The sequence below is a fragment of the Lentinus tigrinus genome, assembly GCF_003813185.1.
Source record: "Lentinus tigrinus ALCF2SS1-7 unplaced genomic scaffold L226scaffold_1, whole genome shotgun sequence".
In the NCBI taxonomy this organism is placed as follows: domain Eukaryota; kingdom Fungi; phylum Basidiomycota; class Agaricomycetes; order Polyporales; family Polyporaceae; genus Lentinus; species Lentinus tigrinus.
The window spans coordinates 3,370,824-3,393,142 of record NW_027137910.1 but is presented as its reverse complement, the minus strand read 5'-3'; the positions used below and the strand labels follow the sequence as shown (position 1 = coordinate 3,393,142).

Sequence of the window (22,319 nt, the reverse complement as noted above, 5' to 3'; positions counted from 1 at the left end):
CTGATCTGTTATTTGGTTGTTTGCTCCCGTTGTTGCGACGAGTAGCTGACACGTACCTCCTCAGATTGTGCACCGACGCAGTGACTCATATCCGCTTGATATTCAACGCTGCTCAAGGTCAGTCCTATACTCGGAATCTCGATGCGTCTGCCTTTTGGATGAAATTTCAACTTCTTGACGTGCTACGGCGCAATGGAGGTTCGTCCTTTTGGACCCATTCAAGTCTCTGAATTGTTATTCTCGTGTGTCAAATTCGAGCTGCGACTTCGTGCTGACTATCATTCTCGCAGATGGAGAGTCGTGATGACGTGGAGTCCACCGGTACGTATGTCAACCTGTCTCCATTGTAAACTACCTCATCTACCCCCTGTATCGTACATGTACTTCTCAATCTAATGAGCATTCGCTTTACCCTTTGACGTCGTGTGCAAAGTGTTTCCCACAAATCGATGAGATGTATCTGTGGTCAAGGTGCGGGCTGGTGCAGCCGGGTGGGAGGCCAAGAGCCAATTAGGAGGGCCGGGAGAGGCAAGTCGAGCAGCGGGTTGCCTCTGCCGCTGATGATTTGGAATCACGAACGTTCTGGGCAAACGCTGGACCAGCGTATTTCTACGTCGGTCGTTCGATATGTCTTCCAGCAGCTTGCTACCCGTGTCGAATCCCTCCAGCTTCCTCAATCCGGAGTGCTTCGTGGTTTCTGCCGGTGCGGGGCCCGGCATCACCGTACGGCGCAGGTACAAGTAACCGAGTCGCTGATTGCGTATCTTGCCTATCTTGCACGCTTGGACACGTCAGTAGCACATTTCGTGGCGCCGTCAGGATGTCCAACTTCACGCTCGTCGATCCCAAAGGATGGGACTGCGATCTTCAATCTGTCAGTGTTGTTGCTGTCTAATATCGGGATTATGAGCCGAGATGCTTTGGTTGTCACTAGGTATACTCGGCGTACATGGGCTACTTCCAGCTACACAACGTGCCATGGTGAGTGATTGACAGTTGTTTGACATCAATTGCCTGGCTTAATCACTCGTTTCGTAGGTATGATCGATCATGGGGCGTGTTCTTCGAGTCCTTTGAGGAGTTCTTGACCTTCTCATGGCCCACGATTACTGCCACCGATACATGGACCGGCCGGGCGCATATAGTGGTCCGAATGTCATCAATAGGCGCGTTTCTCAAGATGCTCAAGACAAGGTAGACCAGAACGCCACGATGCCGCGAAAGACGGACGAACCTGATCTTCGATCTCACTCCACACTGTAGATTTGGGGAAACACTGCCGATGGTCGAAAATATCCTCCGAATCACCCCGTTTGAGACATCCCAGCGCCACCTACGTACCATCACAGACATGGCTCAGTACAAAAAGGTTTTTGCGACGTTGCCCGCAGTCGTCCTTGCTGCGCTCAAGATTCGGGTCCGGAACGGCGAACCCAAGGCCATTCGGGAACTCTGGGCTTCAAAGGACAAGACATTTCTATCCCTCGACTTCGAATGGTCTGAGCGAAATGTGTCGTCATGCATAGAGTGGGGCTACTGTGCTGTACGCTGTGGTCATCTGGACACGTCAGTATTCAGTCCTGTTTGACTGCCCTACCACCCACGCTGACACGCATGTCCACACGGCGTTCACAGAGTAGGGGCATGGCCGCCTGATCCTGAACCCAACTATAGGTGAGCGGCTGCTGCCGGCTTCTGCGTTCGCAATACATCGGACTTACGGGCCACCGTCCTAGACGTGGGCACTACATTGTCACGGAGTATGCGGACGTGCACAACAGGATGAAGCCGAGCTACCCTTGGGCGGTGAGTCCGCCTGTCACACGAGCTCCATGTGGATGCACACGCTCACCTTCATTCAAAACTTCTGTGTGGCAGTACGCGGTGAGCAGACATTCTCCCGATGTCACTGCCTGGCTCCGGATTTGATTTAGGTCCCATTCAGTTCGGTGAAAGCCAGGTAATTTCGAAGAGCAAGCTACCGCAGATGGTACAGGCCATCGTCAGGTATGGACGTCCCTCGAACGTGCTTGCCAGTTCGTTGTATTGAACCCTTCACGCCGCCGCACTGCAGCAGCTTGATCAGCCCTGACTCCGAGACAATCCCCAATACACTCGTCTTGATTGCCCATGGTACCACAGGCGAGCTCCGGCGACTGGAGGAGATGAAAATCAGTAAGCAGCACGACACAACGTCCCTTCGTTTCTCTTCTCTTCTCTTCTTGTGCCTGTCGCCCCGTTTTCCAACCATCACACCTTCACCGAATGCACATCGCCACGCACTAACCCCGTTCCACAGAACTCCCGCACAACCTCCTCATCATCGACACGATGGCCTTCGAGCGACAACTGTATGCCTCCGGCCTGCGCGGCGCGATGCAAGAACCATCCGGCCGTCCGCGCGAGCAAGGCTCGAGCCTTTCCCTCCCTGCGCTCCTCCAATCGCTCGGCGTCGATGTCCAGCGGATCCTGCACAACGCGGGAAACGCGGCGTTCATGGAGCTTCTCGGCCTCCAGCTCCTCCTTGACCCGGACACGAAGGTGCCCCCACTCAAGTCACCCAACGGCATGGCGGCGGCCATGATGCGTAGCCCAAACCGCAGCCCGGCGACCCCACCGTCGATCGCGTTCATGCCCTCGCCTGCGGTCTTCCCGCAGATGGGGATGGGGAACATGGGCGTCATGCCAGTGGGCATGATGCCGTTCCCAGTGGCAGGCGGGCTCTCCCCGGAGGTGTTCCACGAGCCCTCGGGAAGTAGTCGGACGTCGTTCTTCCCTCAGCAGCGCTCTATCAGCGACCACAGACTGCAGGTATCGCCGAACGTCGCGATGGCCACTGGGGGTCGGCTCCCTGGGAGGGCGCGGGTGAACTCCATGAACTCTATGAAGAACTCGGTGAACGAGCTGGGCGAGCAGCTCGGAAACCTGCAGCTCAAGAGCAGGTCCGCGAACTCGCGCACCCCTCCGAACCTATGAGCTGCGAAGTTCGTGGACGATTTTGCCGTCGGTCATGCATTCATCGCTCAGGACGTTTATCCCTGTTCTCCCTCCTTTCCCTTCCTTCATGGACAATATGGACTGAGTATGGTACAATCTGGGACTTTGTTACGTGCAACACCATCGGTTAGCCTTTACGGACTACGCCAAATACGTTTTTATCCATCGATACACCTCCAATAACGAATACATATCCATGCCTGTGCCCTATGTACAGCTCTAGACGACACTGTAGGCTTCGACGCTCACGGTCGCATCTTCCGAGTAGACGACGTCCTCGCCGTTGTCGACCCGCGTGACGCTCGCGACCTTCACGCCCGCGATGCTGCCCTGCGCGATGAATGCAATCTTAACGGGGAAGAAGACCCCCGCATCGTCTCCCCCAACGGAGAACTCCATCGAGCCAGACCGTTCCTCAGCGTTGATAAGGGGGATGTTCCAATCGAGCGAATGACTTGAGGAGTTCAGCTGCCATTCTCCAGAATGCGAAGAGACAGTCGGGTATGATCCGTCACTGGATTCATCGGTTAAGCACCCGGCCGGTGAGTTATGGACAAGGAACTGGGGTACATACGGCAAGGGGATGGAGATCACCACATCATGCAGAGTGACGTTCTCGTTCTCCAGCTCGTACTCGATGTTGACATCGCACGTCCCATCATTGGATGGCGTGGGCCAGCAGTTGACTAGTCCGATGCGTCCCACGTTAGCATGCGCGTTCAGGTCCCAACAGAACGGACAGAAGGGATGGATCAGTTAAGACTCACTCGACAGGGGGACGTACGTCTCGTCCTTCCCGGCATATCTCCACTTGAGGACGGCAAGCGGTTGGCCGATGGGGAAGGAACGCGAAGCGTCCTTGAGCGCGACAATGCGATCCCTGTTCGAGACGAACTTTCCGACGTTCGGGTGCTGCTTGAATTGGAGCTCAGGGCCATAGGTTGCAGGTGCAGGGGCCAGCGCGAGCTTCACGCGGCCGAGAGCGGGGTCGGAGATTTGAAGGTTCATGTCTCCACGCAGCTCGAGGTGGTTCAGGCCACCTTCCCGCATGAGCTCTAGCGATAGGAACTCCTTGATGACAACATGGACGCTACAGAATGGTCATCAGGGACAGGGACATTTCTGTCAGAGATGATTTGAACCATACCTCTCCGCCGTCACTGCTGGCAAGCTTCCGCGCTCGCTCTTGTGAGCAACATGGATAGGTTCGGGTGTGTTCGACACATTCGGGGTTGCAGGTGCGGACATATCTTCAGACAGCAATGCTTCTCCGCCAAGTGCGTCAAGTAGGGCTGACTGCTGCGTCTTTTTGGCACCGAGCTTCATGCCACTGCCCTTGAAGGCAGGCGCGCGAAGACTCGACGGTGCAGGAGAGGCCGTGCGTACGGGAGTAGGGGCATTGTATTCGCGCTGGGGAACGGGTGCATAGCCGGAGATGCCACCACCAAGGTAGTTGCCTCCGGAGGGGCCTCCGGCTGCAGCGCGTCGTTGCTGCTCCCGACGCTGCATCTCGAGCTGCTTGGCGCGCCGCTTGAGCTCCTCCTTCGCCTCTGCCTCCTTGTTCTGTTTCCCCAACCCATCTCTGTCAAACGCTTGAAGGCGCATACATAGAGGACTACACGCACCCGAGCGATGATATCTTGGATCTTCTCCTCGTGACTCTCCATCTCCAGCACATTGCGCACCTGCATGAGGTTGACCTGCTCCCTGTATCCCATGCTCACGATCTCGTCAAACGCGCCCAGCAGCTCGAATGCGTTCTTGATGATCTCGCGCTGTTCCGCACTCCTGCACATGTCCGAGACCACGCGCGCGAATAGGTGGAGAGTCTCGATGTCTTGGAGGATGTTGGATGCCTTGTTCGTGATGAGGAGAATGTAGAGGTCTTCCAGGGGCTGGTAGACATAGCGGACGTCGGCAGTTTCAACGGACGTGTGTTGTGTGCCCGTTGGAATGAGTTTCGGGAAGGACGCGAGGAGGGACTCTATGCGTGCTCTTGACATGTCGCGGAATTGGCGCGAGATGACGGCTACGAGTAGCTTGAGTAAGTATCTTCCTCTCCACAATATGCCATGACCGTACCCTTTCCGCCCTTCGTGCATATTGAAGCTGCGAGGACGACCTAGCAGAAAGTCTCATCAAGATGCTTGTGATGACTTCCCCCGAGACATTGCATACCATTGCAGATTGCTTGCTGCGCGAGGAGAAGAAAGTTCAAGAGATTCAAGTGTTGCCAAGCACCCGTGCGGCAACGAGTAGGTCGTTCTAGATGGCAGTATGAAAGCGGGATCTCGTCGCGGGCGTTCTCACAGACGCGACTCGAAGCGAGCGACGTGTCTGCACTGCCCGGCGCTAAACGCTCATATGCTCTCCCCGCCGGCTGCGACCACCAAGTCTGTGTTGGCTCTCCCTCATTCACGATACACATGCATAGCAGTACAGGATGAATAAGAGTACTGATGCAGATATTGTCTACAAGACGAGGAAGGGCAGACTTTAGCAGTACGTGACCTAAGTCCTACGAGACCAAAATCATACTAGCCCACTTGTTCCTACGTGGTTAAATGCGTTGACGAGAGTATATTGCCCCGACAGCCCTAGCTACCACCTATCCTTGAAATCTTACAAAGAACAGACGTATTATTCCAACATCTCATTTCACAGCTCACTCAGATCGAGGTTGCCGCAGCAAGAAGGAATCTTGAGGCCATCGCGGCACATTCGTGATCAGAGTTCGTAGGCCGGGCCAGTGAGGTGACCGTGCCTTGAGCGGATATCCCTCGGATTCCCATGGAGAGCCGAGGAGAAGCCGCCGCCGCCCTACATCGAAAGTCCATAGCCGGCACCGTGGGCAGCCAATAGATGCCGAAGGCACATATCGACCTCCTGCCACGAACCACAGAAGGACACCATGCTGAGTGAGAGACGTACCGCATGGACAGCACACACGAGCTCTCCCGCGATCCTTTCTGCGCTGCAAGGAACCATCAGGGCGTGTCTGCTTCAGACAGCTGTCTAACTCCTTCGAGTGTGCAGAGCAGAGACTGAGATACACGCTTGCAGTTGGCCAGAATACACAGTTCATTCCCGAACCTATACTTCTCTAGTCGCACCGTAGATCGTCCTGCCATACTGCACCTGTCAACTAAACAACACCAGGCACACCTCAGGCGAACATGGGGTCGATTCTCCCAAACGTGTCGAGCGCAGGTCGCCCGTACGACGACTGCGAACATAGAAAGGACAATTCCATTCAGTCATACGGCCGGCAGAAGGGGGGGAAAGACGACGCACGTAGGCTTCAGGTTTGTTGCCAAGAATCTTCTCCACCTTCTCCAAGATCGCCGGTGTCAGCTTTGGGATCACGTCCAACGCCTTCAGATTGTCGACGACCTGCTCCGGCTTCGAGGCCCCGAGGATGACCGTGCTCGTGTTAGGGTTCGCGGCGAGCCACGCCAGCGCGAGGTGCTGCACTTTGCATCCGAGCTCTGGCAGAGACAAGGTAATGATTATGATCAACGCGAGTAAGGCGCATCCGGTACGAGAACCGGGAGGACGGCATCGTGTCCGGGTGGATGGCACGACTCATACCTTTCTCAGCGAGCTCTGTCAACGCTATCACTTTCTCGATCTCCTTCTGGCCCTCAGGGCTCTGCAGCTGCGCAAGTCTCTGCTTGAAGAAGTCGGCATGCACCGCATACCTAGAGTCCTCAGGGACACCTTTGTTGTACTGCAGATGGCGTGAGCTTGCACGATCGCCACATGCACAACACATGCAGAGAAGCAAGCGCACCTTGCCAGTCAGAAGACCTCTCGCCAGGCCAGAGTACACCGTCGTTCCGATGGAATACTTCCTGTACAGAGGGCTATGCATCCACCCCGCATGGACGAAGGTTCAGTGACCGGAGCGCGAGAAACGCGGGGTTTGGGCTAGCACACTCACGCATACTCCTTCTCCGGCCGCTCACGATGGAACATGCTGTGAAGAGCATCAAGATGAGCAAACACGGGCCCATACGGCGGGTTGGGTACGCACTGATGCTGGCACTGCTCAGCGATTGGAGCGATGAGGCCCAGCTTCGACGCAACATCTAGAAGGTGGAGAGGGCGATGGTCAGCCCGGGGAGACCGCAGCGAATCGGGGACCAGGGCAGCCGGACGCACGGAAGGCTTCTTCGATCTCTTGCGCAGACCATTCAGACGTGGCCCAGTAGAAAGCCTGCAGAAGCAGGCAAGCATGAGCGGATGGTGAGAGAGCCGCGACGATTATGGGCGCACTGCACCCGCACGCTTCGCCCTCGCGCCGCCGCGGTTCGAGGATCGAGAACGCGCAGGGTGCAGTGGCCGATTGGATGCACGTACCCAGCCTTGGTCAATCACATAGTTGAACGCGCGAACTATCTCCTCCATAGGAACTGCGGTGGCGACCGTGAGCATTGAGGCGAGGACGCGGGCGGCGTACACGTAATGCAAGACACACTGACCAGAGTGGTCGGGGCGATGCGCGAAGATGACATCCACGTAGTCCAGCTGCAGGCGTTCAAGACACTTCTTCGTGCCTTCGATGATGCTGTCCAGGTCGGCGGTGATCCACTTAGTTATCGGAACAATCTCGAGACATGGCGTCTCGAACGAATTCCGCGAGTATATTGCACTTACTGCTTCCTTGACAAGCCCATATCATTCGGTCCTTTGCCGCCCCAGAAAATCTTGGTCGTAATAACTAGGTCGGAACGTTTCACATCGAGTTCCTTGAATACACGGCCCCTGGTTAAGTTAAGAGTTAGTTATCCACCCGTCAGACCGGTATACACCAGGAACTTACATTTCGATTTCCGCCTTCCCCGAAGCATAACCTTCCGCAGTGTCGAACCTGAGAAGCATCCGTCAACCACCTTGAATTCGTTGCCCAAAAGCGGAATGGACGGCCACATACATGTTGATCCCATGGTCCAGAGCGGTCTTTATGATTTCCTAGGTTCCGAGATACGACAGAAGTTAGACTCAAGCTTGCAAGTCCGCCTGATCTGCAGGCACGACAGGTCAACGACATACCTTGACAGGGTCTCCGACGACGGTCTCGCCATAGGTTAGCCCTTCAGGTCAATCCATCATCCTGTCAGCTCCAACTCCGACTCATAGAAGTCCCGCTAGCCTGGCGTTACAACTAGCGCAGGAATGATGTTCACGTACATGCGCCCAGCGAGAAGACGGGAACGCGGAGACCGCTCGGGCCCAGTCTCCTGAACAGCATATCTTTCGGCTCGTACGTGTAGGACATCTTGATGTGTAACTTGACAGGGATTTCACTTGAGACTTCAGAGATTGCTGGAAAACCAAGAGTGATCTCGGTTCAGACGCGGTAGGTTCGCCTTGAGCTCTTGGGGACGTCGTGCGTCGCGCAGGGGCTATTGTTATCGGCTTTATAGCAGCGCGTGCCCGAGATTGTGCGTGCGAGGCCGCCGATGCGCTCACGATGGCGAACTCGGGGTCCCGCTTTACCCCTCGCCATTGGGCGAGACCGCTGCCGGGCCGGATCCGACGATTAACTGCCCACTGGGGTCGCTAGACTCGGCCAGTTGTCGGTCACCATCGAGTGGGCCCGCTGCTCAGTCAGCAACAAAAAACTTATCAGTATTCTCAGGTGCAGGAACGCAGGAACGATGTGTGGCTGGATCGACGGCATCGTGAAGTCTGGTGGGAGAAGAACGGAAGTACGTCTCCCATGTTCTAGCGTCACGGGTGTCGTCAATTGTTCACGAGACACATTGGTGGCACCGTGCATGAGTAGGAGGCCAAAGGTCTTGAGATAACTAGCGCTTTCCCGTGCCCTTGCCACGGAATTGGGCAAAGAGTGTGGACGTCTTGTTGTGAGGTAGACAACATCGTGATTCGTGAATGCATTTCCAAGAAGATGATACGTCAGCGTAATGACTCAAGCAGCGCCGGTGCCACCACGACCAGTGTGCGCAGCAAACTTCCCACTCAACACCGTCCTCGACCCACCACCAAAGACCGCCTGCTCATCATCGCGAGAGATCATGTTGTTGGTGTCCTGGTCCTCGCGGTCGACGTTGTCACGGTCACGCTTCTTATTCAAGCTCTTCTGCGAGTTGGAGCCACTGCCGGATGCGTGCATGGAGGTCGGCTGACCCCAGTTGGGTGGGGTCATTCCAGGCCCGGACAGCGACGCACCCATCGGCTGCATGCTGTTATGCAGTCCTTGAGTGGGCGATTGAGGGACGCCGTGGAAGATGGGGACCTGGCCTTGGAATGGAGCTGTGGCTCCGTATCCCCCTCGGGACTGCTGAGCGCCACCGGAGGACGTTGGCGTAGCCGGGGCGCCCTGAGCAAAGGCACCACGCCGACCTGCTGGTTTTACCGGGGACAGACTTGCGACTAAACAGCAATGATATAAGACTGGGGAAGGATCGAAAAATACATTAGTTCACGCACCATTGTCAGGCTTCCAGGCATTAGAACGGGGGAAGTAGACGACATTCATCAGGTTGAGATGGAAGAGGTCTGCCTTCAACTCATTGGCATCCTCGGCGCCAGGAATTGCAGAGCGAGAGACGTAGGCGAGAGTACCAGCCACCGATGCGTTTGACCCCTCACTGAATGGGAGAGGCTTCCCGTTGCGGTAGCGTGGGCTCTCAGAGATCTGGACCTTCGCACGAACGTTGCCAATGCTGCGCAGCATCTGCGTGTACTGGTTTGCCGAGATAACAAACGTGGCTGCCTTGGTGTCAATCTCGCTGGCAGGGCCACCAACGATCATCATCGGAAGCACCTGGCCATGATGGCCGGGGATGGGGACAATCTAAAGGTGTCATGAGTACACAGCTGCTCACGAATAGAGATAGACTTACCCAATGAATGTCTCCGATTAGGTCATACTCGATCCAAGACCCACCAGAGCATGTGTCGACACCCTCCTGAGATTGAGCAACCTGTAATTGTGTTAGCGTACAGTGCCATGTGACTATCAGGCCTGGATAGTACGTACTGTAGCAAAGAGCATGTACGGTTGTGGATCCTCAGAATAAAGAGCGAAGCTGACATTATCACCATTATAGAACCTGGAGAATACGATCATGCTGTAAGTACATCTTTGGCAAAATAGAAAGTCAGAAAATCACTTACCGGAGCCGTGCTGAAACTGGACTTGTTGTCGAAGATCCACCCCAGAAGTTCGCATCAAAGTAGAGCATCCGGGGCTTGTCTGGAGCCTCCGTGTTTCCATTGAACAGCATGCCGATGCCAAAGATCGAGGCAGAGCCAGGAAGAGGGGATGGTGTGGTAGACTGCGAGCTGGCAGATTGGGAGGAGGACGACCGGCTCACAGGCACAGATCCATGGCTTTGCGCCTGGCGGGATACTTTGTCGGTTCCAGACATTGTCGCACACTCGAGTTCAAAGGTGGGAATGGGGTGAGGATCGTTCATGAGGATGCTCAACTTATATATGTGGTATAGTTACAGATGTTCGAAAGCTCAGCGACAAAAAGCCTTGGTCACACTGGGCAGCAGGGCTATGCACTATTCTGAGCGCCTACTAATCGGAATCTGCATTTTCACATTATCGGACTTTGAAACTCGATGGAGAACTAAAAGGTAAAATTAATCAAGAAGGACCTCTGGGTAAACTACGTTTCTAGTTGTGTAGTCTAGAGTGTTAGCTGGTAGTAGGATGTGGATATTATCTGGTGAAGTAGCCCGGGACAAAGCGACGTAGAGCTGTCCATGGGTGAATACCGGTATTCTAAGATCAAGTCCAACAAATTTGACAGACTGTCCTTGAGCTTTGTTAATCGACATAGCAAACGCTAACCTGATAGGAAATTGGCGACGTGACAACTTGAACGGAAAGTCGCCGTTACTGCTAGTAGGGTTTAGGGTAATTCTTGGAATAAGGGCAATCTCACCATCGTGGCTGCCACCCATAATGCGAACTTCAAGAACCCTATCTGAAATTTTCAGGATTGTCATACGTGTCCCATTGCATAGACCTTGTGATGGTGCAAGGTTCCGCAGCAGAATAACTGGGCAACCCACCTTAAGACGTAACTCTCCAAGTGGTAGCCCAGATGCCTTCAAAGAACGGAGAAATTCGGGCGGATATCCGTGATTACGGACGTCAGAATCATCTGAATAGTCCTCATCTGCACCTGCCTCAAGAATGACGGAGTCTGCGCTGTGGAAGATGTACTCTTCACCTGGAAGCTTGTTGAGCATGAGTTGGTTGATGTCATCCACATCTTCATTACGTGCAGAGAGAATTGTGCGGTTCAGAAAAAAGTCCGGAGGTGGTACCGCATTGGGATCGGAGTCAATTCCATGGTAGACGCTTTCAAGAAGGGTATTGACGTCAGGACGACACATGGATTCTGGGAGGCGGACCTTCGAGACATCTCCGTCAACATGAGCTCGGCCATGTCCAATCTCCAGGAGCCACTCGGCAAACCAACGGCTTGCTACGGATGAGAGGATGCGCATGTTACGATGGAGGTGGAGGACCTCAACATGCATCCAGAGAGGTGAACGGCAGAGTGAGGCACCAACAACTTCTTCGCGAGATCCTTTGACGATGACAGGAAGGATCTGTTGGTAATCACCGCCAAAAACAACAGCAACACCTCCAAAAGGCCGTGGATCGTTCCTAAGATCCTGCAGTAACCGGTCCACCGCCTCCATGGCCCATCGATGCTGATTTGCCGCCTCATCCCATATGATGGCAACAACTGACCGAAGCATTGCGGCAAGGGCGCTCTCCTTTGGAACATTGCAGTTTGACTCGCCGTGAAGATTCTCCACCGGAATCTTGAAGCGTGAGTGAGCCGTTCTGCCACCAGGCAGGAGAAGCGAGGCGATGCCTGAGGAAGCCACGCACAGGACCATTTTTCCATCTCCGCGAAGCTGAAGTTCAATATTGTCAGTGTATTGTCTGAAGTGAAGCAGCTGTCAAGTTACGTGCCTGGTGACAAATTGTCTTGTAAACAAATGTCTTTCCAGCCCCTCCTGGACCATTGAGGAAGAAGACACCCCCTTCCGCACTTGTGATAGACTCCATGATGTGCGTGAAGGCAGCACGTTGCTCGTCTGTGAGTAATCGGATATGTTCCTCTGCGAGTGCGTGTTCAGCTTCCCTGTCATAATCTAGCTGCTCCGCAATGAACGTGTTCTCCGTACGTGCCTCCCAGTCCTGTTGAGGCCGTGGCATCTCTGCGAAATTGGAAAGTGAAGAGCCAAGCTCGCGGAGATTCCGATCTAGCAGATAAAGCCCATAGTCGAATATGTCTTCATCTGATGGTGATGTGCGGCCCATGTGTGCGGTGAGACGATAACGGAGATCATCACAAATGTGAATGCGGAAGTCGTGCCACAGGATGTCAGGTTCAGACGGATTGCAATAGCAAAGCAGTGTTGCAAAAAGATATCGGAGACGGGAACCGGTCTGCATCTGTGTCACCTCCTCAAGGCACTGACGCCACTCCTGGTCATCCTCCAGCAACCCACGTGCACGGCAAGCCTCCCGGAAACTTGGGTACGTGATACCATGGTAGGATCGGAGGTTCTCGAAAGACGTGGGTCCTTTTACAACTGTTAACAGCAGTCGCAAGTAGAAGCGCTCTCCCGCAGTAGGCGAGACAAAGTACATCCGCCCCAACGCGAATCCCTGCTTGCGGATGTCCCATCGCTTCAGTGTACTCTTCCACGTGAAGTGCTGTGGAAATTCCTGATAGGTATAGCGGCGTGCGGTGGTTCCGAGGATGTCATCAGCGGCATTGGCGGCAAAGAATGCGGTAAGCATGGTGCGTTCATTTGCAGCACGTTGCCGCACTGTCTCCGGGTCCTCAGCAGGATTGAATCGAACCAAATGATTCCCAGGTAGATGAACCTGTAGCCGGACCACCGTAGGCTTCTGCTCGTGGAGGTCGAAGTGGAAGATCCTCCAGACACCCTCAGGAGCGGAGACATACCGAGCGTCAATGTAACGCTTGATTTCATCACGCTGCGAGACCTGGAGCGTGCCACGATCATGCCCTTTGTGGATATACTTGTTAATGTACTTCAGCGATGCGAAGCTTACAGAGCACTCCACATTGATGTGGCAGTTGTACCGAGCAAGGACATATGGGTTGTAGGGGACGATCCACCGGTTGTCCAGGAGGTGCCCTCGGACTTCGAACATGCGACCGTCATTGCGCCGTCGATACAGGGGGTAGCCTTCCCGTCCAAGAGAGGTGAAGTCCTGATAGGGCTTAGGAAAGCCCTTGGTGCACCGGCCATTCTCCATGCATGGTGCGGATGGGTTGAGCGCACCGCAAGGGCCATGGACCATGCAAGTCCTCACTGTCTCGAACAGGACAGGCTCTGTGGTAGGATCTGGCCACTCTGCGCGGATGCAAGAGTCCACGGCATCACCATCGAGAAGCTTATCCTGACGGTCTAAGAATATCAGAAGGTGCATGTGAGGGAGACCGCGCTTCTGAAACTCGATGGTGTAGATGTGCGCGACAGTGCGGCCAAAAATGCCGTGCCTGTTGATCTCCTCCAGAAGGGCCTTCTTCTTTAGGTTGAATACGCGTGCAACCAGATCAGGACGGTCTGCGGCCTCCTGGCCTGGGAGCAGCTCGCGTGTGATCTCCAGCCACTTCGGATTTGCTGTCATCGTCAGGAAAAGATCGACTGTCTTGAAGTAACGTGCGATGGCCATGCCGTCTTGGAATAGCTGCTGCATGTAGCGTGCCCCACCTGTGTATGAGGATGGTAGAACAGTAAGTGTACCAAGCTCGTTGAGATCGACATCGCCATGCCCATCCTGCAGCGCATCTTCAAGCCCACTGTATAGTGACGCTCGGATCGTGGACTGGTTGTTCTGATACCAGCGAAGGCGGTACTGCTCGGAGACGGCCCACATGTCAACGATATATTGCTGTAAGAGACGCGCACTGTGAAGGATAGTAGAGAACTCTGTGCGACGCGGGTGGAGTTGCCAAGCATAGTAGCGGGTTTGCGAGAGTTTGCGCAAAGAGGCGTCATGCGACTCAGAATCCAGTAGGTATAATTCGGGGTGCCAACCAGCCGTGCCCAGAGGGAAAAGGAGGGTATAATGCAAGGGCGCGTATGCAGGGTGTGATTCAGTGATGCGGTGCAATGGCCCCCCTCGACGGTGAAGGATGATGTCCCGAAAGTCACCACCTCCCTCACCAGGAAGAAGGATGGCTACGTCGTCTGCAGAAGGGAGGTTGTATCGTCGTCGATCTTGCTTGGCATCTGCAATCAACCGCACACTGACATCAGCGTCTGCGGGATAGCGACAAAGAACCTCATGTGCATGCTGATAGATCGCAACATAGGGATTGCATTGCTGCAAGACCGTCTGAATAGTCTCGAGTAGAGGGAGGGAGAGATTTGTGTTTCGACGGTGGCGCTCGTCTAAAGCTGTACGCGGATCATAAATATATGTTTGCGCATATCGTGGGGCTCGTCCCGGACCAGGCAGAAGTGATCCGGTGCGATGGCACAACTCGCCATGGATACGAAAGACATAAGGGGCAGGATTGGCATGATCATGACGATTGATTCTCTCGTCAACAGAGACTCCCAGAGAGACAAAGGCAAATGCAGAGTTATACTGCCATATGTGTTCACGGAACTGCTTTGCATCGCGTGTCTGGTCCGTGAACAGCTGACGCAGAACTGCGGGAGGGTCTGGCAGCAACGGAAGGGACACTTTGCCACTGTCACAGCATGTACCAAACTTCGGGTGTACTCGGGAACTCGCAGCGAGCCGTTCACCATCCCAATGGAGTGCATCGCACGACGGGCAGAGGACGTCCATCCGGCCAAGGTCGTGTCGTTCGATGGGCTCGACATATGGGCGGCGAGCAGGGGAAAGCTCGATACGGAGTGTCTGCAGGGTAGACATACCACCCAATTGATGTGCGCCATCATTGTTCCCTTGTACGCGAGGCCCCCTTTGCGTTCCCGGTGGTGTTGGATAAGGCACTGCATGTTCCTGTAAGAACAGATTGAGGATACAAAAACGCCAGATTTACCTTGCTGGTTCCGCTGCCGCCCTCTGCCCTGAGTACGTCCTGGCCCTGTACCTGTCTCAGTAAACTGGGACTTGAAGGGATACGCAGATGATTCAAACATGCAACTTACCTGTATTCAGTCGTCGTTCCATGCTTTCTTGGTTCTCATTCCGGAATTGCCCTTGGGTATGTCCTCGTCGTTGAGCTTGTCCACCTCGACGGGATTGACTGGCAGCGGACCTCGGGGGAGTGTTCAGAGAATGGTCTGAAATGTGAACAGCGGTGTAAATATGTATTGTATGCAGTGTCATGGAGCGTACCTTGCAGGGGGGGTTGATACTGGTTGATCGTGAAAGACCGCCCACCCTGGCTCACCCGACGTCGACGTGTACCATCGTCACTGCACTCCTGACGCTCCCGGTCGCTAGCACGCACTCGAGCTCGTTCTTCTTCAGCATCAGACTCGGAGGAGCCATGACATGACTGCCGTCGTGGAGCCATCTGTTTGCAGAGGATGGGGTACCGTAGTTGTTGACTCGGAGGACCGTCTCGTGCAGGGAGAGCTCAAACCTACCCATATGTGCTTTGCAGTCGAGAGCTGCATCAACGAAACTGTGATCAGACTCGGCAAACATGTTAGCAGCCAATGGGGGAACAACGGCATGGTGAAGGAGGCGCGAGAAGCCCGCACCGTCGGTGGCAGCAAATGGAGACCCTGGATCGCTTAACGGGAGGCCAAGAGGTTCATCACTTCAAGGTATAACTGGATCAGTGCACGCAGAGGTTCATGCGCAGGAAGGGATATGAGCATTATGGATGTTGATTCTAATACACTGGACAACGAATAATGTTGGATGATTAGGGGGGGACATGCCAGACACCGTCGACGTACGTCATAATTCTCAAGGCATCGACACAGTCTCGGGATAAGCGCCAGCGTGCGGCCTGACGCCTCCCTCTGCCTCCGCCTCCAAGACCCCTGCAGTCGCCCACCCCCCAGATGAGTATTTTCTATCTTCAATCCCTGAAAAAGTGGTCAGAATGAAGCGGCATCAAAGGTATGAGTAGGCGTACCTTGGAAGTCACTGCACCTGTCACATTGTCCCCTGATCTCAAATGGGGAGCATGGTCGACTCCGAGTTCGAGGCTCTCCTGCGATTTAGACCCAAGTTGGCTGATAGATGGCGATCAACTCAACAGCAAGGAGACAGAGAGTCGGGATGGCCGCTGGAGAAAGAGGCCAGAGGGTAGATGGTAGTGATGGTGGTAAGCGACCACGAACGTGTCTCCCCGGGAAACTTGCAGCCCGGACACGTGCCGGTATTAGGTAAGCACACTTAGCGGCCTTCCACAGCGTCTCATCTTACAGCCAACAGCATGCCCATTGCCTGCCTAGCTACACGCGGAGGATGGACTGCATGCCTCGTCCATGGGCTATTCGATACCCGCACTTGGGAATCTAGCACATTGGACGGCGTGGCTAGCTATCCTCTGTCGACTGCTACACTACTACAACCCTCACCTGCCATACCCGGGACACCTTTCAGCGAGTCGGGACCCAGATCGACGTGAGGTCTTCAAAGTTATCCCAGCAGGATTCACAGGTAAGTAGATTCATATTCTCACTGCTACGATGAGTCCGCCTCCCGACTCCCGAGGCGACTCACCTTTGTTGGGTGACATCTGAGTCTTGAATATGCAAAGTACCACTCTACTCCCGCCAGCCGCCAGGCCGTCAACTTTACGGCGTGGACACTAGTCACTTGTATATTATTGCAGACATGTACTACTCAGAACCTGTTCGGAGTCCCTCCACCGTCGACCAACCTTTGCCAGCGCATCGCGCCTCGCTTAGGCCAGCCGAGGCTCGAGATCGCGTTGACCATATAAGGCAAGACCGAAAATTTCCTTATACGGTATTTCCTTTTCGGTTTTCCTTTCTACTCTATAGAAGATAGTATCGATAACGCGTGTAGAAGGAGAAACAAAAATAACTCAGAGCCTACCCATTGTCGTGCTGAAGAGTGGAGAGTCGGAGTCCGCGTAGGTTGGCGAGCGCGTTCGTAAAGGTGGTGGAAAGCAACTATATTGATTTGGAAAGATATGGATCCATAGCCCCACGAGAAGATAAAGAGCGTGTAGGTACGACTGGAAAGGATGTGATGTTCTAACTCACCTAGGTGGTGATGGCTGCCACGGGTACCATTCCCGATAGACTTGCGAGAGGAGTATGCGCCAAATCCGCCAGGAGATTGTTTCGCATCGCAAAGTGTGTGATATTACTGCAGTAATGAGATTCAGAAGAGGGTGGTAGCATGAGCTGCGAGGGAGGCTCGAGTGGAGTAGCAATCGTGGGAATCTTGGTTGCCTATTGGGGCCGACTACGCCCGTGGCTCGAGTCTCGACACCTTCCGGAGTCTCTCCACCAACGGCCTTTGACCAGCACCTCTGCCATGCGTCTACAGCTTCTTTCTCTCCTAATTCTGCCATTCCTGGCATCAGCATCTACCGACGAACAGATGGTCCTACCAGCCTCCCAAGTCGGCCCCGGCGAGCCGTTTGCCCCGGTCATCAACTCCGGAAAGCCCTCATTAGCGGATCTGCTCACCATCGAGCCTTCTGCATCGATATTCTACTCCTACGCGCGGGAAGTCGAGCTCAGCCAGCTATTCAGTGACCCCAACGCCCGGACTACTGTCCTTGTTCCGACGAACAAGGCTGTAATCGCGCTCCCAAGGAAGCCGTGAGTACCTCTTTGTCCGCCGTGTGCGCACCGCTCATGCCTCGGCATTCGATTCCATGCCTCTTGTGCCGTGCTGTTCACAGACACGAAGGGCCTAAGCCGCTCGACGATGGCGTCATCCTTTCTGAGGCGGAGTTTGATAGTATGTCAAAGAAGAACGTAGAGCGTTGGGTGTCGGCGCACATCATTCCTGTGAGTATTCAGTCGCTCTTCCTATCCTCTGGGGCGTGGCATGCCGCACGGCAGTCAGCTCCCAAGCACCAATGGGCGTGCGAGTTCTGAATAGCACTCACCCGCATGATAGAAATCCCCGATTTCCCTGGCATCCGACGGCGAGTTCGAGACGCTACTTGACGACAAGAACGTATCATTCACCGTTGTCGACGGAGACACCAGTGCGCCGGAATGGACCCGCGTTCTCCTCGACGGTTCTGTACGCTTGACGGGCATGAAGGAGGTGAGTACGCCGCTGCATCAGCCCGGCACATCCGGCTTCATGGGGACATGGCTGTTGACCGACTCTTCTCCCGCGTTAGGCATCGAACGGCGTCCTCTACATCCTTGATGGCACAGTCATACTCGAATAAGCTCTGGACTGCCCCTTCGCTGCGCTCTGTTGTACGATTAGGTTCATTTTGTAATGCTATCGGCCGCACAGGAACCGCTGCTCGTGGCGCCTTGCGCGACTAGAAGACCGCCCGGCGACTAGGACCTGCATCGGCGACTACACGGCCCTGACAGTGATATTTTTCTGACAGGTCCTCCGGCTACAGGCTGCTTCCATGCATCCTACACGCACACGTTCATGCCCCCAGGCCAGGCCACTGTTTGCTGAAAGCGTGCTAGGCGGTTGCTTGCTCCGATTCCGAGGTTTGCGGACAACATACTTCGGCACATCGAAGGAACGTTGAATCTTGATACACGTCAAAGCTGACCGCGATCTGCTCTACTACCAGGTCACGCCTGTCATCTGTCAGTCTGCTCAGGGACATGGCGAGCGGACATGGCAGACGCGCGCGAGTAAGAAGACGAGAAGAAGGTCTGTTGAGTTGTACGAGCCGCCCCTTGGCAACTATGTATTGCTCAACATCCGATAGGTTGTCGTGGACGTCAAGTCCTAGTATTAAGGTCCTGGCTAGCGGCCTCGGTGCCGGGAGCTGCTAGGCTACTGTTACTACCACCACTAGACGTTCCTGTAAACCTCAATCTCCGGCGTTATTAGTAGGCGCAAATGCGCATTTGATGCTATAAGAGCTATGGTCGACCCTGGAATAAGCCTCGAGCTTAAGTATGTATACATCTATCTACGCATGTCAGTGGTCGGTACCAGTCGGTACCAGTAAGGAATGCGTGTTCTGGACTTCTGCTAGTGGTCGTAGCGCCTATGACGTAGCAATGTTTGAGCGCTTAGACTGCCCAGTGTGCACTGTGTACTGAACGCCTCTTGGATCTGTCCAGTGACTCGACAAACCTCGACGGGTGCAAACATCCTGCTTCTTGTCCTCTTTCGAGCGATCTGCGCTATGGTTCGGTTTCTATACACGCTATATCTGCGCATTCAATTCCTGCGTTGATCGACAATCAGTCGGTGATGTGAATAGAGAAGCTCGTGGACGCGTGGACTGCGCGGTCCGCTGGAGTCGAGCTGACGCTTGCACTCTACTACGACCGTTCACGACAGAAGACTCTATGGCAAGCCAGAAGCGCAGGGTGACAGAGCTCACCGCGGGTGACGTAGACCCGGTGATCCAGTCGCTGGTTCCATTCATGGCCAGCTTGGACCGTGACGACGAGCGGACAGCGGGCGTTGTCGAGATCATCGAGTCGCTGTTCTTCAAGCTCAAGCACGGCTCGGTACGTCACATCTCTCCGACCTCTGCAACGCACCGCCCCATGACAAGCCTGACATACCCGTAATTGACAGCGTGCACCCTCTATCGCGACCGCGCTCGACCTGCAGGAGAACCACATCTACCCGTATGGGCTGGAGTTCAAAGACGACACCGCAAAGGCCCTAGTTCGCCAGCGAGGCGCACAGGAGGTCGATAACAACTTCCTGACGCTGTCGAACACGAAGGCCCTCATCTCGCTAGTGCGCAAGCACATGTCCCGCGCGGTACGCCACAAGTACATCCGGGCCCAGTGCGGGCAGCAGCAGCAGACTGACGAGTGCGCGTCTGATCCGGGCAGTCTCTGTCAGGGTGCCGGATGCTCATCGATGTCATATTCCTCCGGCTCGCGTCTGTCATGAGTACCGACGCGGATAACCTCGCTGTTATCCCAGATTGGACCGCTCTGAACACCGGCCCGGAGGGGAGGCCGTCGCTCGAGGGCGTCATTGACTATCTGATCACGAAACGCCCTGCGAAGTACTCAGGTGAACGCATACCATCACGCATATGACGCTTGTGTTGCTGCGTGGAGAGGCTGATGATGGTTTGGTATCGCAGGGCTGATACTCTCCGAGCCTGTAGGAGCGCTGAACAGGCCTGATCTGGCACACGTCGGGTCGTCGAACATTTACGAGGCTAGGACGTGTTCGGAACTCCAATTAGGGCTAATGCAAGCGGTTCTCGCAGCAGCGAGAACGTGTCGCGAAACGCAGTGAGTCCGGTAACACACCTTTGCCGGAGTGTATTCATATGTCTGCCACTTCTGTTCCTGTAGCAAGGAGTGCGGGCGAGGTGCCGTTACCTGTGGTGACCATTGGATATTCTTTGCGTATCAGGGTCCCAAGGGCGGGGACTACGCCAAGTATGCGCGAACTGAGGTGCTCGACGTTGGCAAAGATGCTGAGAACCTCGAGCTCATTCTCGGTGTCCTGGTTGATTGGGTTCGTCAGTTCACCATCTCGCATAGTTGCCGAGCGAGCCTAACAGTACGCTAATTGCTGCGCTAGATTGAGAATGCCGAGGTCTTTGGGCCGCAGAAGTACTTCTACATTGTCTAGCGGCGGGCGTTGTTACGCTGGCACCGCAGTTGGCCGTGGAGCCTGGGCTGCGGGCCCTGAATATACCCTGGTGAGTCGAGTGTTCGTGTTGAGGCCAGGGTACCCTAACAGTGCCTGAGATAACGTGTGGCAGATACCAGTTTTTCGTAAGATCCGCAGACTTATCTCTACGTAAGCACAATATCATGTTAACGAGATTGCGACGAGAAGTTCGAGTTAGTGGCAGATTTAGTGTGGGTAAGTCGTTCCATAATTACCTGACGTCATGAACAAGTAGTTGTCTGGCTGACACGGATCCGAAATGTGCAGCGACGATCAACTAGCTTCTGTGCTTCTTCCTAGGTCGGCGTGACTGCTTCCTATGTTCGTCGCGACGTCGCTCTGCGCCCTCGACGTCGATGCTGCGGTGCACTCCGAGGCTCTGTGTTCTGTTAGATGTTCAACGTGTACGTCCGCGGTTCGGACACAGGTGACCTCGACCTCGCTAGATAGGCTCGGGCTGTACAATTCAGGCCACGGATCTAGCAACATTTTCTCCAGACCATACCTAGGCACCAACGCTCCGCGAACAGGACGGAACAACGAGGCTCGCTGCTAGAACAATCGTCGCCCCAAAAGCACGGTGGGATGGCAGCACCACATCTGACCTCGCTCCACCCGAGCTCACACAGAGTCGCACGTCGCTGTATGCCTGGTATGCATTAATAGCCTTGGTCGTCACTAAAATTTTAGACTGCAGGTGCGCCGATCCTGCTCTGCGGTGTTCTCTTTCCCATGCCGGGTGCAGAGAAGCATTGTGGCAGACAAGCTTACCTCCTTATGGCGCAATGGTAGAAGTGCGGTGACAGCGGACGCCACCATCCGTTTGCTTCAGTCATACTCCGGCATGGGAAGCCCAGGCGTGCGGGTGCACACCCGTTGGCCCCAGCTCGGGGCGGTATATGGACAAGATGACATCGTGCCAGGCGTGCAGTCGCGCATGCACAGGTGCTTCTCGCCCGGCAGACGGTATGCTTCTGGCGACTTCCTGACTATCAACTGACCAATGCCACCGCAGAACGCACGACGCGAATACCAGCATCCATCCGTCTCCAGGGACTGGGCCCTATCATCCTTGTACGCCGCCGGGTTCGTGTTGTTCTCAATTGCGATAGATGTAACCCGAACAGGCATGCGTGGTCTGCCGACGGTGGACGAGCGGAATACTAGAACGCAGCTCCAAATCCCGCTCAATTCGCCAAGCTCCCCAGCGGACGACGCCCTGGGCATCGGACTGCTGCGTGTCTTCTGCTCATAGGTGGATTGGATTGTCTAGCTCCGCGCCCGTCCGACGGCCTGCACGGCGTGCATCAGCGCCAGGTCCACAGCGCCGTCCTAGCCAATCTTCGCCCCAGATCTCATTTCCCAACTCTTCTCGCCCTTCTCGACGTCTCTCCCCTGCGAATCTGCCACAGAGCCAAGAGCCACAGTTCAGCAATCCAGCCACCTACCGTAATATTCCTCGCGGACGACCGCGGCCAGGGTCTCCCCTCCCTTGTCCACTTGCAATTAGCTCGTGATGTTACGCGACCGTGTTCCGTCGCGCG

General features: G+C 54.9%; 11 protein-coding genes across 11 annotated transcripts; 4 read left to right on the top strand and 7 right to left on the bottom strand.

The window, feature by feature from the left end:
• The first annotated feature begins 629 nt into the window (after positions 1 to 629).
• L226DRAFT_40016 (uncharacterized protein) lies at positions 630 to 3,096 on the top strand. Its single transcript, XM_067674560.1, has 9 exons — positions 630 to 874; positions 935 to 981; positions 1,039 to 1,194; positions 1,264 to 1,566; positions 1,636 to 1,674; positions 1,737 to 1,884; positions 1,946 to 2,007; positions 2,075 to 2,175; positions 2,300 to 3,096. Exons 1-9 carry the CDS (start codon positions 821 to 823, stop codon positions 2,974 to 2,976), a joined length of 1,587 nt encoding a protein of 528 aa, XP_067543462.1. The 5' UTR covers positions 630 to 820; the 3' UTR covers positions 2,977 to 3,096.
• Positions 2,998 to 5,286, bottom strand: L226DRAFT_529014 (uncharacterized protein). The gene is made up of 7 exons (XM_067679512.1): positions 5,176 to 5,286; positions 5,080 to 5,119; positions 4,623 to 5,026; positions 4,145 to 4,560; positions 3,765 to 4,087; positions 3,572 to 3,683; positions 2,998 to 3,511 (listed from the first exon to the last, which is right to left on the bottom strand). Exons 1-7 carry the CDS (start codon positions 5,176 to 5,178, stop codon positions 3,217 to 3,219), a joined length of 1,593 nt encoding a protein of 530 aa, XP_067543461.1. The 5' UTR covers positions 5,179 to 5,286; the 3' UTR covers positions 2,998 to 3,216.
• A 694-nt stretch (positions 5,287 to 5,980) lies between these two features.
• L226DRAFT_529013 (Aldo/keto reductase) lies at positions 5,981 to 8,717 on the bottom strand. The gene is made up of 14 exons (XM_067679511.1): positions 8,191 to 8,717; positions 8,053 to 8,093; positions 7,934 to 7,971; positions 7,823 to 7,870; positions 7,657 to 7,764; positions 7,482 to 7,567; positions 7,360 to 7,412; positions 7,162 to 7,216; positions 7,034 to 7,088; positions 6,941 to 6,976; positions 6,791 to 6,863; positions 6,589 to 6,727; positions 6,292 to 6,485; positions 5,981 to 6,223 (listed from the first exon to the last, which is right to left on the bottom strand). The coding sequence occupies exons 1-14, from the start codon at positions 8,276 to 8,278 to the stop codon at positions 6,164 to 6,166; spliced, it is 1,074 nt and encodes a 357-aa protein (XP_067543460.1). The 5' UTR covers positions 8,279 to 8,717; the 3' UTR covers positions 5,981 to 6,163.
• Positions 8,718 to 8,932: 215 nt separating this feature from the next.
• L226DRAFT_518746 (uncharacterized protein) lies at positions 8,933 to 10,397 on the bottom strand (the record flags this gene model as incomplete). The annotated part of the gene is made up of 5 exons (XM_067678560.1): positions 8,933 to 9,396; positions 9,454 to 9,820; positions 9,870 to 9,950; positions 10,007 to 10,079; positions 10,144 to 10,397. The coding sequence occupies 5 exons, from the start codon at positions 10,395 to 10,397 to the stop codon at positions 8,933 to 8,935; spliced, it is 1,239 nt and encodes a 412-aa protein (XP_067543459.1).
• Positions 10,398 to 10,619: 222 nt separating this feature from the next.
• L226DRAFT_451272 (helicase) lies at positions 10,620 to 10,817 on the bottom strand (the record flags this gene model as incomplete). Its single annotated transcript, XM_067675004.1, has 1 exon — positions 10,620 to 10,817. The coding sequence occupies one exon, from the start codon at positions 10,815 to 10,817 to the stop codon at positions 10,620 to 10,622; it is 198 nt and encodes a 65-aa protein (XP_067543458.1).
• Positions 10,818 to 11,621: 804 nt separating this feature from the next.
• On the bottom strand, positions 11,622 to 12,219 carry L226DRAFT_433538 (uncharacterized protein; the record flags this gene model as incomplete). Its single annotated transcript, XM_067674732.1, has 2 exons — positions 11,622 to 11,905; positions 11,970 to 12,219. Coding segments are annotated over 2 exons (534 nt in total), but the record flags the coding sequence as incomplete, so codon positions are not given.
• Positions 12,220 to 12,276: 57 nt separating this feature from the next.
• Positions 12,277 to 12,459, bottom strand: L226DRAFT_442719 (uncharacterized protein; the record flags this gene model as incomplete). Its single annotated transcript, XM_067674835.1, has 1 exon — positions 12,277 to 12,459. A coding segment is annotated over one exon (183 nt), but the record flags the coding sequence as incomplete, so codon positions are not given.
• A 1,197-nt stretch (positions 12,460 to 13,656) lies between these two features.
• Positions 13,657 to 14,844, bottom strand: L226DRAFT_425085 (uncharacterized protein; the record flags this gene model as incomplete). The annotated part of the gene is made up of 1 exon (XM_067674628.1): positions 13,657 to 14,844. A coding segment is annotated over one exon (1,188 nt), but the record flags the coding sequence as incomplete, so codon positions are not given.
• Positions 14,845 to 17,559: 2,715 nt separating this feature from the next.
• On the top strand, positions 17,560 to 18,370 carry L226DRAFT_451069 (uncharacterized protein; the record flags this gene model as incomplete). Its single annotated transcript, XM_067674992.1, has 4 exons — positions 17,560 to 17,783; positions 17,867 to 17,975; positions 18,088 to 18,240; positions 18,320 to 18,370. 4 exons carry the CDS (start codon positions 17,560 to 17,562, stop codon positions 18,368 to 18,370), a joined length of 537 nt encoding a protein of 178 aa, XP_067543454.1.
• A 1,102-nt stretch (positions 18,371 to 19,472) lies between these two features.
• Positions 19,473 to 20,733, top strand: L226DRAFT_518743 (uncharacterized protein; the record flags this gene model as incomplete). The annotated part of the gene is made up of 6 exons (XM_067678559.1): positions 19,473 to 19,637; positions 19,708 to 19,899; positions 19,974 to 20,160; positions 20,234 to 20,387; positions 20,451 to 20,616; positions 20,683 to 20,733. 6 exons carry the CDS (start codon positions 19,473 to 19,475, stop codon positions 20,731 to 20,733), a joined length of 915 nt encoding a protein of 304 aa, XP_067543453.1.
• A 176-nt stretch (positions 20,734 to 20,909) lies between these two features.
• On the top strand, positions 20,910 to 21,439 carry L226DRAFT_39906 (uncharacterized protein). The gene is made up of 2 exons (XM_067674551.1): positions 20,910 to 20,970; positions 21,043 to 21,439. Exon 2 carries the CDS (start codon positions 21,095 to 21,097, stop codon positions 21,329 to 21,331), a length of 237 nt encoding a protein of 78 aa, XP_067543452.1. The 5' UTR covers positions 20,910 to 20,970; positions 21,043 to 21,094; the 3' UTR covers positions 21,332 to 21,439.
• The last annotated feature ends 880 nt before the right edge of the window (positions 21,440 to 22,319 follow it).